Source organism: Drosophila takahashii, chromosome 3L (genome assembly GCF_030179915.1).
Source record: "Drosophila takahashii strain IR98-3 E-12201 chromosome 3L, DtakHiC1v2, whole genome shotgun sequence".
NCBI lineage: Eukaryota > Metazoa > Arthropoda > Insecta > Diptera > Drosophilidae > Drosophila > Drosophila takahashii.
This window is the reverse complement of record NC_091680.1, coordinates 21,640,458-21,653,822: the sequence shown is the minus strand read 5'-3', so window position 1 is coordinate 21,653,822 and position 13,365 is coordinate 21,640,458. Positions and strand designations below refer to the sequence as shown.

The window sequence follows — 13,365 nt, the reverse complement described above, 5'->3', positions numbered from 1 at the left end:
AAAAATATTAAAATCTATTAATTATAATACTTTTACTAGAACTGAACTAAAACCATTTTTTATAAACGTTTTTTCTTTATCTTTTTATTAACCTTTCATTTTTTCCCAGTGCACGGTCAATTGTTTACAGAACTGAACTGGCAGGCTCGGCATTGTTGCCATTTCCGTTCCGTTTCTCTCTCTGGAGCCCATTGTCCATGGGTTGAAAATCCCCTGACAACACTTTGGCCCTTTCACAATGTGCAAAAAGAAAATTTCTGCGAGCAATCCTTGAACAATGCATGAAATAATTGCACAGACCGGACTGCAGAACCGGGATGAGTGGTTAGGGGCGGGCAGTCGAGGTCCTTGCAGGGAGACATAATGATGGGCCGCTGGATATTGGCCGATGATGGGCATTAAAACGCGTATGATGAGGCTTAAGTAGTTACACACACACACATCGCACAATTGGGACTCTTTGGCTGTGTGTCCTGGAAAAGGACTCGTTGGGGCTTAAGTGATGCTAACATATTGTCCATACATGCAGTTTCCTGGGTTAGGGTAGAACTTCCTCTGAGATGATATTTCTTCGCCATGATTACTGTGACTGCATATTGGCTAAATGAAAATCTGTAGCAGAAATTATAAATAATGTTACGGTACGGGAAAAATTATACATGGCTGATGAGCAAGGTGAATGCGGATTGATGTATTAACATCTGTCGTGAAATTCTGAAGGGGGAATGAACATACATGTAAAGCGATAGATAAGGTTGGTTAACTTTCTATCTAACAGGTTTTGCCTTTTAGAATTTTGTATGCCTGAATCATATTAGTTTATTATATTTTATTTATTTATTCTTCGCAAAGAAAACTTAAAATCAAGATTATAAGTTATATTTTTTGTTGGATTAAACAACTAATTGATATGATATGTTAGAACTGCAAGAGAAAAAATATTTAATTGTCTTTTTGGCCAGATTAAAACTAGCTTTTCAGTGACTAGGTTTAGGGTTAACTTTTGTTTTAAAGCATTTATGTAGTTATTCTAATTGTAAAGTTTAGGAATAACTGAAATGTCAAAAATGCAAGTACTTAATACAATTAAGTACAACGAAGTACTTAAATACAATTTTATCAGAATTATTTTAATAAATTCAGAAATATTTGTATGGTGCTGGCTTTAAAATAAGAAAAGGTAACTTCACCTACTTTTATTTTTTATAAACTGATCTATATTTTGATAACCATATTAAAAGGTTTAATTTTAATCACGTTCTGACATCATTAAACCCAGTTGTTTGAAAATACAATCGAAATGGGAATTTAAAGCTCTGTTCAGCTCATTAGCTGTCAAACGCCAAAAGAGATATTATCCAAGCCATAGCTTTTATGCTAACTTTTCCAGTCCCTTCAAGTTGGGCAAATCGATACCCAGCGACCTTGAGCTTGGCATTTATATGTGTGCAAGAATATAAAGAGCACGTGCTGTCAACTGTGTCAAGAAAAGCTCACCCACTCTAAACCCACAATTTCTTTGGAGGAGCTGTGCTCCCTAAACGAATTTCATTGTCAAGGTCGCACGCACAAAAGTGGAGAAGAAAAGCAGAAAGTGGGAGAAAACGCCGGCCGGCATGACCTTGAGTCCGAGTGAGTGAGAAAAAGCTTTTGCCGGTAGGAGACTTGTGGAATAGCACCCACAAGCGGCGGACCCTTGGCCTTCGCGATGGCCTTGAAACTTTGTTACAGCTCCCTCGGCAAAAATGTTACATGGAGGGAGGAAATAAGCTCAATTGGCATTCTGCTTCCTGCTCCCCGGGAATCTTTTTCTAAAATGTTAAAGTGCTACAGCTTAAGTGACATTTATTGAACATGGCAAAAAGGGGAGAAGATTGGAAAAAGGGATTTAAAATGCTAGTAACTACTTCTAGTTTGACGGGTTGAAATATTTAATTTATTTCTAAAAAATAAACTAATCTAATAGTTGAAAGTCATGCAGTATGCATCACAAATTTGTCACTGTATCTAAAGGAAAATTTTTTAAGACCCTTTAACTCCGCCACTGTTTTTCTGCGCTTGCAACTGTACGGGAACAGCTTATCATAATGGATGAGCTGCAGCTCACGCAGGAAAATAGGGGAGCTATACAGGAGCCAACACTTTCCAAGGTTAATATTGTCGTCAGCGGAAAATGTTTGCGGGTGTTGGAAATGATTTAGCTTGAAGGTCAGTCCATTTGGATGTTCTTTGGGTTGGTCAAGTTTAAGGTTGCTAGGGAGTAATCCTCAAGGACCATTTAACACGGTTTTTGCTTTAAGGATTTGGCTTTCAAGCGTTTTTGAGTTGAAGGAGGTTTATCTTAAAAGCAGGTTACTGGTGCGGTTACAAGTTGAAGGCGACCTTATGGAGAATTACTTTCTTTTAATTACGTTTAGCAGTGCTAGCTACTTATAAATGTTCTTAGATATATGACACGATAAATATAACTGTAATGTAATTGTTTAATATTATTTTATTAATTAAGAAATACATTAATCTGAAAATGTGAATAACACAGACTTTTCGGGTCATGGTCTAATAAGTCACAAAAAATCAGTTTCTATGTAAACCAAAAACCCCTAACAAACAATTGTTGATTCATACGCTGAGGAAAGTGATTCTGCATCCAAATTCGAACTTCGAAAAGGCAGAACTGCGAACCAACTTCCCCTCCAAATGAATAGACTCAGCTAGGCCAAGCAAAGTCAAGGAAATCCCTTAAATTCGAAAGGAATTCGAAACCACCCCCTTGAAAAGCGAACTCTCGACGAGCTTACGTTTCAATTGACGTAACAGTACTACGTAAAATGTTTTTCCCCAATTTCTCTCTCATTTTTTGATTCTCTCTCTCCGTTTCCTAGCCACGTTCCCTCCCCCTTTCAGTTCCGCAGTAAAGGTAACAAAGGCAACCGTGTCTTTTGGGGTGGCAAACTGGCGGTGGTGGTGGCACTTGGTCGGTGGTGTGAGTCCCTGTGGTTGGTGGCTCAATTGGTTGGTTGTTGGCATAAACAAAGCACACACACAATACAGACACACACACTTCCTGGGGGGTGGTGGCAGTTGGGAGGGTGGCATTCACCGCGAGAGAGCAACGCTGCTTCCTATAGGAAAAGGCAGAGAGCTATTTTATAAATGTGACTGCAGCAAGGATATTTACAGTCAGTCCACGCTGAAACCTCGAGCAGAGAACATTGAATAACAAGCGGAAGCGAAAAGCGCACAGCCAGAAAAGTTCGTCGAAAAGCGACAAGTTTTCCTCGTACGTTTTCCCGCCAAATGAGTCAGAGAAATTATCCAAGTGCTTGTAACTAAAAATAAAGACTTGAAAGAACAGAAAAGTGCAAGCAGTGAATGGAGTAAAATATTCCAAGATATAAAAAATCAAAACTTTTAAAATATATACCGTACCAGCGATATATATTTTATACAAATTTATACAAAAAATTTAAAAATCCAAATTTTGTATAAAATAATAAACTACAATGGCCATCGCCTACTTTATACCCGATCAGGCCCAATTGTTGGCCGGCAGCTATCAGCAAAATAGTCAGCAGGCGACAACGAGTCCGAGGACAACTGCAACACCTGCTGCTCCACCGCAGCAACCGCAATCATCGCAGCAGCAACATCAGCAGCAGCAACATCGTCCTCAGTTCCGTGCCAACATTTCCGTGCCGTTGGGAAGTCAACAGGGATCGATGACCATGTCGGAGTTCGGATGCTGGGACCTTCTGGCCCAGATCTTCTGTTACGCGCTGAGAATCTACAGCTACAATTCCAGCCAGCGGCGACCGACGGTCATTCAAATATCCTTCGAAATCAGCAGCGGCAGTCAGAACAACGATGACGACGATGTGACCGATGCCAGCTCCAAGGAAAACTAAATTCGATTTCCATTCTTCATCCGGATGGAGGGAAGGTCCTTGCGATTTTCCGGGAAAGGCAGGCTCAATCAAAGCGCATTGTGATTTCTTTTTTGGGTATGGACACACGAGGAGGAAAGAGTTTTGTAAAAAATGGGATATTTCCACAACAAAAAAAGAAAACTATTTTTAAACTATTTTTGAGAGAAAGGAGAGAGGAAAATTCAAAATTTGTCATCGATTTGCTTAAAGTGATATTGATTGTTTGTTACTTTTTTGGGTGTCAAATTTTCCGATTTTAGTTTGAGGAAAATGTTTATATTTGCAAGCAAAGGTTTCCCGGTCGGTTCAAATGCATTACTACTTATCATCATTTTGAGAGCAGCAAGAAAAGTGTGTGTAATTATCATTAACCTAATTGGTGTCTATACATACGAGTACTCAAGTAAAAACTAATTGTCAAATTTTTGCATTTCAACTACTTACATATATATAGTCTAAACTAATAAATACAGAACTACAGTACAGAACCAACAAACAAACAAAGATGCAACCGCAGCAACAAGAACAACAAAAGACAACAACTCAATTGTACAAAATAGATTTTAAGCAAACAGCAAATTTTATATGTTTACAAAAATAAAAGAAATTGAAAAAATCTAGCTACAAAAAAAAGAATACAAGAACCGCCGAACAGAAAAAATAATAAATACATTGTAAACCAAAATGAAACAAAGCAACACATTTAAGCAATTTTGATACGAATAATCAAGAATATTAAAAGTCGAAATGTATTTTACCATTATTATTGATTTTAGCAAAATTCAAAATATTTTATTTTCATTTTTGGCATTGCAAATTAAACAAAAAAATATTTAAATTAATCGAATGTAAAGAATTAGTATTTGTAAGCATTTAAAATTTTTATAAGACAAACATGCAAAAAATAAATACAATTTTATAAAAAAGAAAACCTGTATTTGTGTTTTATTCTATTTTTTCATATGAAAAAATATTCTACAAGATAAGAATGGAAACTAACTGAAAAAAAATGAATTCCTTAAATTTCCCAAATAACTTTCCCACGACACAAGCCTTAAAAATCTATCAAAATGTAGAGGATGAAGAAATCATTAAATATTTATTAAATATTTGTTTATATGTATGGTAACTTTCCAACAAGTTTATTTAAAAAAGCTTAATTTATAAAATCGAGCTATCCGGATATCATCGTTTAAAATTTTATAAATGGTTTTCTATTTTACAGACGTCGTTTTTGGCTCAGCTCTATTTTATAAAATTTTAACTTTTACTTATAAATATTTCAACAAGAGAACCATTTTTATTCATACCTTTAAAGTCAACCACTATTGAACTAAACCCCTTAACCCCTTAAACGAAATGGCAAGGGGCTACCATTCAGGCAGGAAAAGGAGGAGTATGCAGACATTTAGCGATCTTTATCGTGAAAACCAATATGTCACCTTGAAAGGGAAAAACCATTTTTGGTTAGGCGCAGACGGGCAGAGAGTTTTCCCGTTGTGTCATGCCAGGCACACTCCGCCCAAAAGGGTTAAAAAGCAAGGGCTACGCTTAACCGCAGATCTCAGTCTGTGGCGGCAATGTCCAAGTCATCGGGGTCAAAGGGAAAGAGGGTGTACCCTTTAACGCACCCGGAAACCCATTTAACCCCGGCAGTGGAAAAAGTGTAACATCTGTGGCAGCGAGCGATCAGCGGCGCCTGATAAGTTCGCCAGTCAAATAATAATTATGCAAACATTTCGGGCCGCTAATTTGCCGCCTATCTTAATTTAAATCGCTCAAAAGCGCACTGGAACCAGCGAACAAAAAATTGTTTAATTGTCGTGACATGACAATAAGTGACCTGGAAATTAGGGTCCTTCGCTAACCTTTTTTTTCGCGTGTGGCTTGATTTTTTGGCGATGATAAGCCAGGGTTAAATTATAGGGTATGCAAATGCTCTTATAGTGTCGGTCGCGTGTCCTGGATCGAGTTTTTATTCGGCTTTGTTTTCAACTGGAATTCCTTTTTAGCGCCTGCAATTATGCTCAGCAGAGAGACAGTTTATGATAACATATTTGTAGTTAATTTAGTTAAATTAGTGCCACATATGTTAAACTGATCTGAGATAGCTGGGAAAGGTGGAAATTGAAAGTGGCTGGATCTGTTATCGAGTCACAGGTTGTTTAAACGCATTTAAGAATGTTTGAAGTTCTTTGGTAATTTATAGGATCAATTCAATTTATAGTAATCAATTCAAAATTTACAATAATACTAAATCTTGAAAATATTGTTTTGGTTGAAATGAGAAATCCAAATAAGTAGGCGAACAAGAACCTTTCATTTCACTTATTGACTGGAACTACCCATTACTAAATCAAAGCAGGCAAAGATAAAAAGGATATAAACGTAAAATATATCATTTATTTCCAAAAAGAAATCAAAATTAAAAAACATTGAGGTAGGAGCTAGATACCTTATAGGTGTCATAAGGCAGCGAGGCTCGACAAATATTTCCATCTGGTAATCATTATGAACACCTCGGAAAAGAACGATGATAACACCGATTCCTTGGGCCCCGATCAGGATGAGGAAATCCGCCAAGTACTAGATTCGATCGAAAGCTTTGAGGATGTCTGCAAAACATACAAATCGAAGAGTGCCCAAGAATTAAGCGCTCAATGGACTAGGGAGATTCCAAAATCTGATCAGGAAAAGGTTAAAACGGCATCCCCGGAAAATTGTTCTACACCAAAAACTGAAAAAACTAATACTGATCCGGTGGATCAAGATAGCGATTACACCGGCTTTCTTAAGCAGATGAGCGTTCGTTAGTGAGTTCAACTAATTTTAATTAGTTTATGTACACTTTTACACAATATTTGTGCGCCTTTAGTTCTCAATTTCGCATAGCTTCGGGTCAAGTGGTTCAACAAAAAGGACAAAGAATGGATTACCGCGATTACAGCTATAACGAATGTGAGTTTTAGTTTAATCAACGAGTAAAAAAATCATCAAATTAAATAAGAGTTCGCTTTTAAGCTAAGCTCGGATTAAGAAATTTAATAAATTGTTTAAGACTTTATGGTCTCTTTACTTTAGCTAAATGATTAGTAATAATATATTTATTAATGTTAATTAAATATTTGATAAATAATTGAAGTATGGATTTCGTTATATCTTTTGTTATATATTTGATAAATAAAATCTTCCCATCGTAGATCCAGCTAACTTCCCTCCTTCTGGATGGCAGTCGACTGACACAAGTGGGCAGGACTTGAGTTCCCAAGTTTCTTACGGACAGGGACAGATGGAATCTCCATCCTCCTCGTCTCAAAACTCCAGCTATTACGGCTATGGACATTCTCTGCCGGAGATTGGCTCAGGATCGGATGAGACCATAGTCAACGGACGACCCAGTGCGCCCACTTTAGCGGCCTCTGAAAATCCTTGCTGCTCCAAGGATTCCTGCGGCTGTTGCTGCCGTTCCAGAGACTCTGGTCAGCAGAACGCCTGTTGCCACTGCGATCAGGGAGTTTCTGGCCAGGCACAGCAGCTGATGCCTGTGCCCATAGGCGTAGATCCGAGTACCGGGTTTCCCATCTACTGCTACTCGACACCAGGCAATTATCCTGGCAATGCCATGTACTCCATGCCAGTCATGCAAATGGATCAAGGTCAACGCGGAGGCGGTGGCCAACATAATGTGGAGATCGCCAGCACATCGAGGGGAGCTTCATCATCTTCCGCTGTTTCGTCTAATCAAAATCCAAACAACTTGGATGTGGAAGCCTTCATGCGAAAGTACCAGAAAAGTGTTCAGCAGTGCTATGCGACTGCCCAACAAGGTAAAATAATTATATATTACTAATACTAATCAATTTCTATATAATTTTCCAAAATACAGGAATTCAACACTCCTTTGCCAACGCTCAAACTCAGCCGTATTATAGCAACTTCCCTCAGGGAACTCAACATTTTTTTAACAATCCCAATGAAGGGATAGGTGCTCAGCAAATGTTTGGCAGCTTTAATCCAGGTATGCACTATATTTTAATTAATTACCTATTTAATGTTGTACATATGTTTATCTCAGGAAATCAGCTGGGATCTCCCTATCAAGCTTTTGGCTCCGCTCTGGGTGCCCAACCATATTATTCCACTCCTGTTGCAGGTTCTGAACTATTTTTTATTATGAAAACTTACCACAAATTATATCATCCCTTAGGTCCCCAACCATTCTTACCCCCTTCATTCGCAATGCCAGCCCAAAATTTCTTTGGAAATAATACGGGTTTTATGAATGATTCACTGCAGGCCCAAACAGTATATTCCGCTGATTACAAACCATTTGCCAACGATGGCAACCATTTCAACCACTTCCCCAATGGCATAGACATCGGGATGACCCCGGAGTCCTGTCCCATCTACGGACCAGCTGGAACCGCTGGCCTGGCTGAGATGGGCTCCGGTGGTCCGGTCTATGGCATGGGCGGTGAAATGAATATGACTTCCTATCCTCTTAGTCAAATGAGGTAAGTTGTATAATTCCCTCTAAAAAGATTTAATTCTACCAATCTAAGATTACAGTAAATTTAAATAAAAATGTAAACTAAAATTATTACTTTCTATTACAGCTATTCAAGTCCTTATAGCTACGAGATGCCTGCTTCCTCGCCTGGCTACATTCCTGGAACAGGAATGCCTATGGCCAGTCCTCAAATGCAAACTGGACATCTGAGTGGTGGAAATCCAGGTAGATATAGACCAAATATTTCGAAATGTTTTTATTAATTAATATTTTTATCAACAGTGTTACCTGGCTAAAAAAAAGGAAAATCGTTATTTGTGGAAATGGAAAATGATATAATATGTATTGAGTACATTACAAAACTTCAAACTAATAAATCCACAATAAAGTAAAGGGGGTTTTTAATTTCCCTCAAAGAAAAAAGTTATCACAGGTCACATAATCTTAACTTTTATCTAAAAATTGTAATCTCTAAATAGGATGAACTCTATGATTCCGAAGGAATATTCCCATATACACCTCAAAGCCATTAACCTCTCTTGGTAATGACTCAGAACAAAGGAAGTTCCACCTACCCAGAACACGAACTTCGCATGGCATGCACTTTAAGTCAAAGCTAATTACAGTGAGCTAGTCTATTGATTTTAGCAGTAAAGTACACTAACCCGTGAGGGAACCCTCGCATTGAACCAACAAACGGGCGACATCAGTGACCCAGTTTTCGTGCAAAAACTAAGTCGGAAAAGTGGAAAGCGGAAAACGGGCCAGGCAAACAACGCCCCCAAATGCGAAAAGCCTGTATGTGGAGCGAAAGTGAAACGCAATATGGCCACAAACGAAGATTCTCGGGATGGGATGGGGGTATTCGCATATCTATATCCACTTGGTCTGTCAGGGAAAAAGAGGCAAATCAAATATCAAAGTGCCGACAATGAAAGCTTGGCCGGTTAATTGTTTGATGTTAAAGACCGAGGCAAAGTTAAGCCAAGTCAAGTTGAGCAAAGCCTTCTTCCCCGGATTCCCGGATTGACATTTACTGCCAACTATTCATTAATCTCATGATTCATAGACCCAACTCCAAGTCGGAAAAATCTAAACTATTTCCCGCCGAAAAAAAACGTGTGTCAACACCCACAAAACCGCAGGAGGTTGTCTAGAGTCTACAAACAACACGCGAAAGAAAGAATTTTCAAATGATTTATTCCTACGGGGCAACACCTTAAATTCGAGGAGAAGAAAAGCCATGAGTTTGTAACTCCTTCGGTCCCCGAATATGATTAATTGCCCCAACGAAATTTGTTTCTGACCATCAGTTGAACACAATTGCGCTTCATTATCGGCATTTTGGCCAGTGACCATCAGCGGCAGTCAATTACCGGTCGACAGTCTCGTTTCTATTTTTCGATTCTACCTACCAATCTGCTTCACAGTGCCACACTGAGAATAATATCACATTTAGATAATTTCATACATATTTTTGATAGATTTTTTAGTTTAAATTTAAATGAAAAGAATTGAGGTGGAATAATGCTTAGGTGATTAGGTAATTTTCGAAATACTAATTTACACTGTGTAATATTTTGTTTAAAGATTTTTAAATGCATTTATTAAACTTAAAATTGTTTAGCGATTTCGCGGAAACAAATATATGAGATCTTTTCTTTTCGTTACCTAAAATTGTTATAATTTCAGGCAAAGTATATGTATTTACTTGTGAATTTTTCTCTTAGTGCATTCCTCTTCTATTGCCTGGGTGTTGTTGTCAATGTCCTGCTGCGCTATTATTTGTCTTGTGTGCGAGACTCCGACTCGGTATAAATTGGTTTACGCCACTTTTGGGTCATTAACGAAATTGAAAATAGAGACAGACATAAGGAGCGTATTTGTGTGGAGGGAGCTGTAGAAGACCTGGGAAGACGGAGACCACCGAGCTCCTATTAAATCAGTGCCACCTATTTTGGTAGTTGGCCAATCATAATCATTAGACACCAACGGTGCTCGAACTGTCGGGAGTCCAGGGGATATATGTATAAAATTCTTCTTGGGAGATTTGGAGCAGATGGTGGGACTTCGATTTATCAGTTAAATCGGCGGTAATTGATAAGGCTTAAGTGCCATAAATGTAGAATATAAGTAAAGTTATTTGAAATCCTTAGATTTATTTAGTAATAAATTTTATAAGTTATTTATTGTTGATCTTTTTTAATTTAATGGAAAAATTTAACTAAATATCTTAAAGTTTTAAAAACAAAACAATAATACCGAAATATATAGAGCAATCTTAATAGATCCCTTAAGAAACTCTCAGCAAAAATTCCAGAATCCGCATAACCCTTTTTCAAGCCAACAACTCAATCCAAATCGGTTGGGAGAAAAATCCCACAAATAAAATTATCTCCGCCACGAGAGCGACTCACTTCTAGCCCAGGGCTAAACTCGTGTAATTTAATCAAGGGCACGACTTCGAGTAGGTAGCGACCAAAAGTCCAGACAAGACAATAAAATGAGGAAAAAGGGATCACGTCGAAAAAAGGAGAAATCAAAGCGTAACAAATTCGCCAGGCAGGACTTTCACCCGGGAAAGAAAGGAAAGTAGAGGACACGGATTAAGAGGCAGGCACGTGACTTCTCCGAGGCAGCGTCCTTTTGTTCGGACTGAAAGCCGATTATGCCCAGGGTAGCACATAGGCATTTGCACTTCATTACTATGAGTTATGATGGAACGCAGGCTGGTCAAGCTGGTCCTCGAACAATTATGTCACCCCGGGCCAAAGTTATTATTAGTTCTCTTCCATGCAAATCGATTTGTCGTCTATCCGTCGATATTTCTTTTGACATATGAAGGGTGTGACCAATTTGCATCGGCGAACCGGACACGCGTCGCAATCAGATCAAAGGGAGGGGACTCGCAGATAACTCCTATGCAAATGGTTGGAATCAATAAATGAGCTTGGACATAGGTCAATCGTTTCCACTTAGTCAAATGTCCCATAGAAGTCGAGTGCCTGCTTAGCCTGGGAACATTTATCCCGAATCGTAATCTGATTTTTCATGCATTTCACATCAGAGATTGGGAGAGGCTCTCGGTGATGCTGTCAACCGTTAATTGAATCGTCTATTATTCCTAAAATTAATATTAATACAATACATTAAAAGAAATAAATAATATAATACTTTATAAGTGAACAGTGATTGAATAGTGCAAGCCAGATTTAAAAAAAGTAAAAATTGGTGAAAGAAATATTTATAAAAAATGTAAAAAGCAGGAATTTAAGAAAGTATTTATTCACAACTTAGAGCTATTTGTTCTTATTTTTATACCCGTTACTCGTAGAGTAAAAGGGTATACTAGATTCGTGCAAAAGTATGTAACAGCTAGAAGGAGGCGTTTCCGATCCCATAAAGTATATATATTCTTGATCAGGGTCACTAGCCGAGTCGATCTAGCCATGTCCGTCTGTCCGTCTGTCTGTCTGTCTGTCTGTCTGTCTGTCTGTCCGTCTGTATGAACGCTGAGATCTCAGAAACTACAAAAGCTAGAAGGTTGAGATTTCCCACACATATTGTTTGGTTTCCTACGCAGCGCAAGTTTATTTTAGCCGAGCGTCACGCCCCCTCTAACGCCCACAATCGCCCACTAACGATTTTAAAATGGGTCCTGCGCCCACATCTTTAAAGATTTCCGAGAAGTATAAATGCAATTTTGTTGTGTATATTTATACCTATCGAAATGTAGAAGACATTTTTCAAATCGGACCATTCATTAAAAAGTTATACGCAATCAAAAATTATATATCTATCTCCCTCGCACTCCCTTTAGCTGAGTTACGATTATTCGTCGGGACACCAACCCGACACAGCGTTCGCACTCCCTTTAGCTGAGTGACGGGTATTAGATAGTCGGGACAACAACCCAACTATAGCGTTCTCTCTTGTTTTTTAAATAAATAAGTTATTATTTGACACCTATAGTATTTTATGGCAGTTATTGAAATTCTTATTCATAATCATATTGAGTAAAATTTATATTAAACATTTTAGTAAAGCATATCTTTTGTATAAATTTAATTTAGTACAATTACCTTTAAAAACAACAAATATTATTTATTAAAGAATTTGTAAAATATAAAAGAAAATTTGTAGTCAGCTCAATAAGTCAGCGCTAAGATTATGCTACTTGAATTCTGCAATCCAGATGTCGAATCTTTAATCCCCTTTTCTCACGGTTATCAGATTGCAAAACTCTTTTTACGCACTTCCAATACATAAATTCGCTGGGATTCGTACTCGAAACATTGGCAATGGATATTGAACCCTTTGCTAAGTGGCAAACATCAAGGGAGCATCGCTGGGCGTTGCAAATGACGACAAATTACACACACCAACTGCTAGGCCTGTGTCTTCGGTCGGGTATTTACAAGAAATTTGCAAACAATATTGATTTCGAAGCGATCAAAATAAAAATTAATCAATGCACTTAAAAATTTCAAAAAACACACATAAAGAAGCGAACTCAATGACGTGGAAAAGGGGGAAGGGAAACCCCTTTTTTTCGAGCAACCCCTCGGGTGACTTTAAAGTGCTCGAAAGGAACTTAACTAATTTATAACTTATGACTGCACGGCCATGGACAATTTTCCATGCCACTACAAAGGAGAGCAAAAGCCAAAATTTGACATGAGTAGCGGTCGCTTAACCAAAACCATGTGTAAACCCCTTACTTTTTTAAATTTCAAAGCAAACCCCTTCAGTCGGGACATGTGAGTGTGCACATGTCAGCAAGCGAATTAATCGAAGAGAAATGATTTATTTAGCGCTCGGACAGACGAAACGCTTCGGTGACCCAGGGAAAGGGTTAGATTTCGATGCAACCCCTCGCGCAATTTCATTTCGCACCCAAATCAAATTTAAACTGTTTTCAAAACTGCA

At 38.1% G+C, this 13,365-nt stretch overlaps 2 protein-coding genes across 3 annotated transcripts; both read left to right on the top strand.

Annotated features, from left to right (window-relative positions):
• Positions 1 to 3,196: 3,196 nt before the first annotated feature.
• On the top strand, positions 3,197 to 4,535 carry grim. Its single transcript, XM_017153111.3, has one exon. It carries the CDS (start codon positions 3,504 to 3,506, stop codon positions 3,903 to 3,905), a length of 402 nt encoding a protein of 133 aa, XP_017008600.2. The 5' UTR covers positions 3,197 to 3,503; the 3' UTR covers positions 3,906 to 4,535.
• A 1,746-nt stretch (positions 4,536 to 6,281) lies between these two features.
• LOC108065188 (uncharacterized) lies at positions 6,282 to 8,851 on the top strand. 2 transcript variants are annotated; one of them, XM_017153112.3, is made up of 8 exons: positions 6,283 to 6,739; positions 6,802 to 6,884; positions 7,127 to 7,753; positions 7,813 to 7,944; positions 8,002 to 8,079; positions 8,134 to 8,440; positions 8,543 to 8,661; positions 8,719 to 8,851. In XM_017153112.3, the coding sequence occupies exons 1-8, from the start codon at positions 6,438 to 6,440 to the stop codon at positions 8,730 to 8,732; spliced, it is 1,662 nt and encodes a 553-aa protein (XP_017008601.2). In that variant the 5' UTR covers positions 6,283 to 6,437; the 3' UTR covers positions 8,733 to 8,851. The 2 variants fall into 2 exon arrangements, with proteins under 2 accessions (XP_070071580.1, XP_017008601.2); XM_070215479.1 differs by lacking the exon at positions 8,002 to 8,079 and having other exon boundaries at positions 6,282 to 6,739.
• The last annotated feature ends 4,514 nt before the right edge of the window (positions 8,852 to 13,365 follow it).

Bases quoted from the DNA above. Each gene is read 5' to 3' on its own strand.
- LOC108065188 (XM_017153112.3), top strand. From the start codon at position 6,438: ATGAACACCTCGGAAAAGAACGATGATAACACCGATTCCTTGGGCCCC. The intron at 7,754-7,812 runs GTAAAATAATTA...TCCAAAATACAG, and splicing joins CTATGCGACTGCCCAACAAG to GAATTCAACACTCCTTTGCC. The intron at 8,441-8,542 runs GTAAGTTGTATA...TTTCTATTACAG, and splicing joins TATCCTCTTAGTCAAATGAG to CTATTCAAGTCCTTATAGCT.
- grim (XM_017153111.3), top strand. From the start codon at position 3,504: ATGGCCATCGCCTACTTTATACCCGATCAGGCCCAATTGTTGGCCGGC.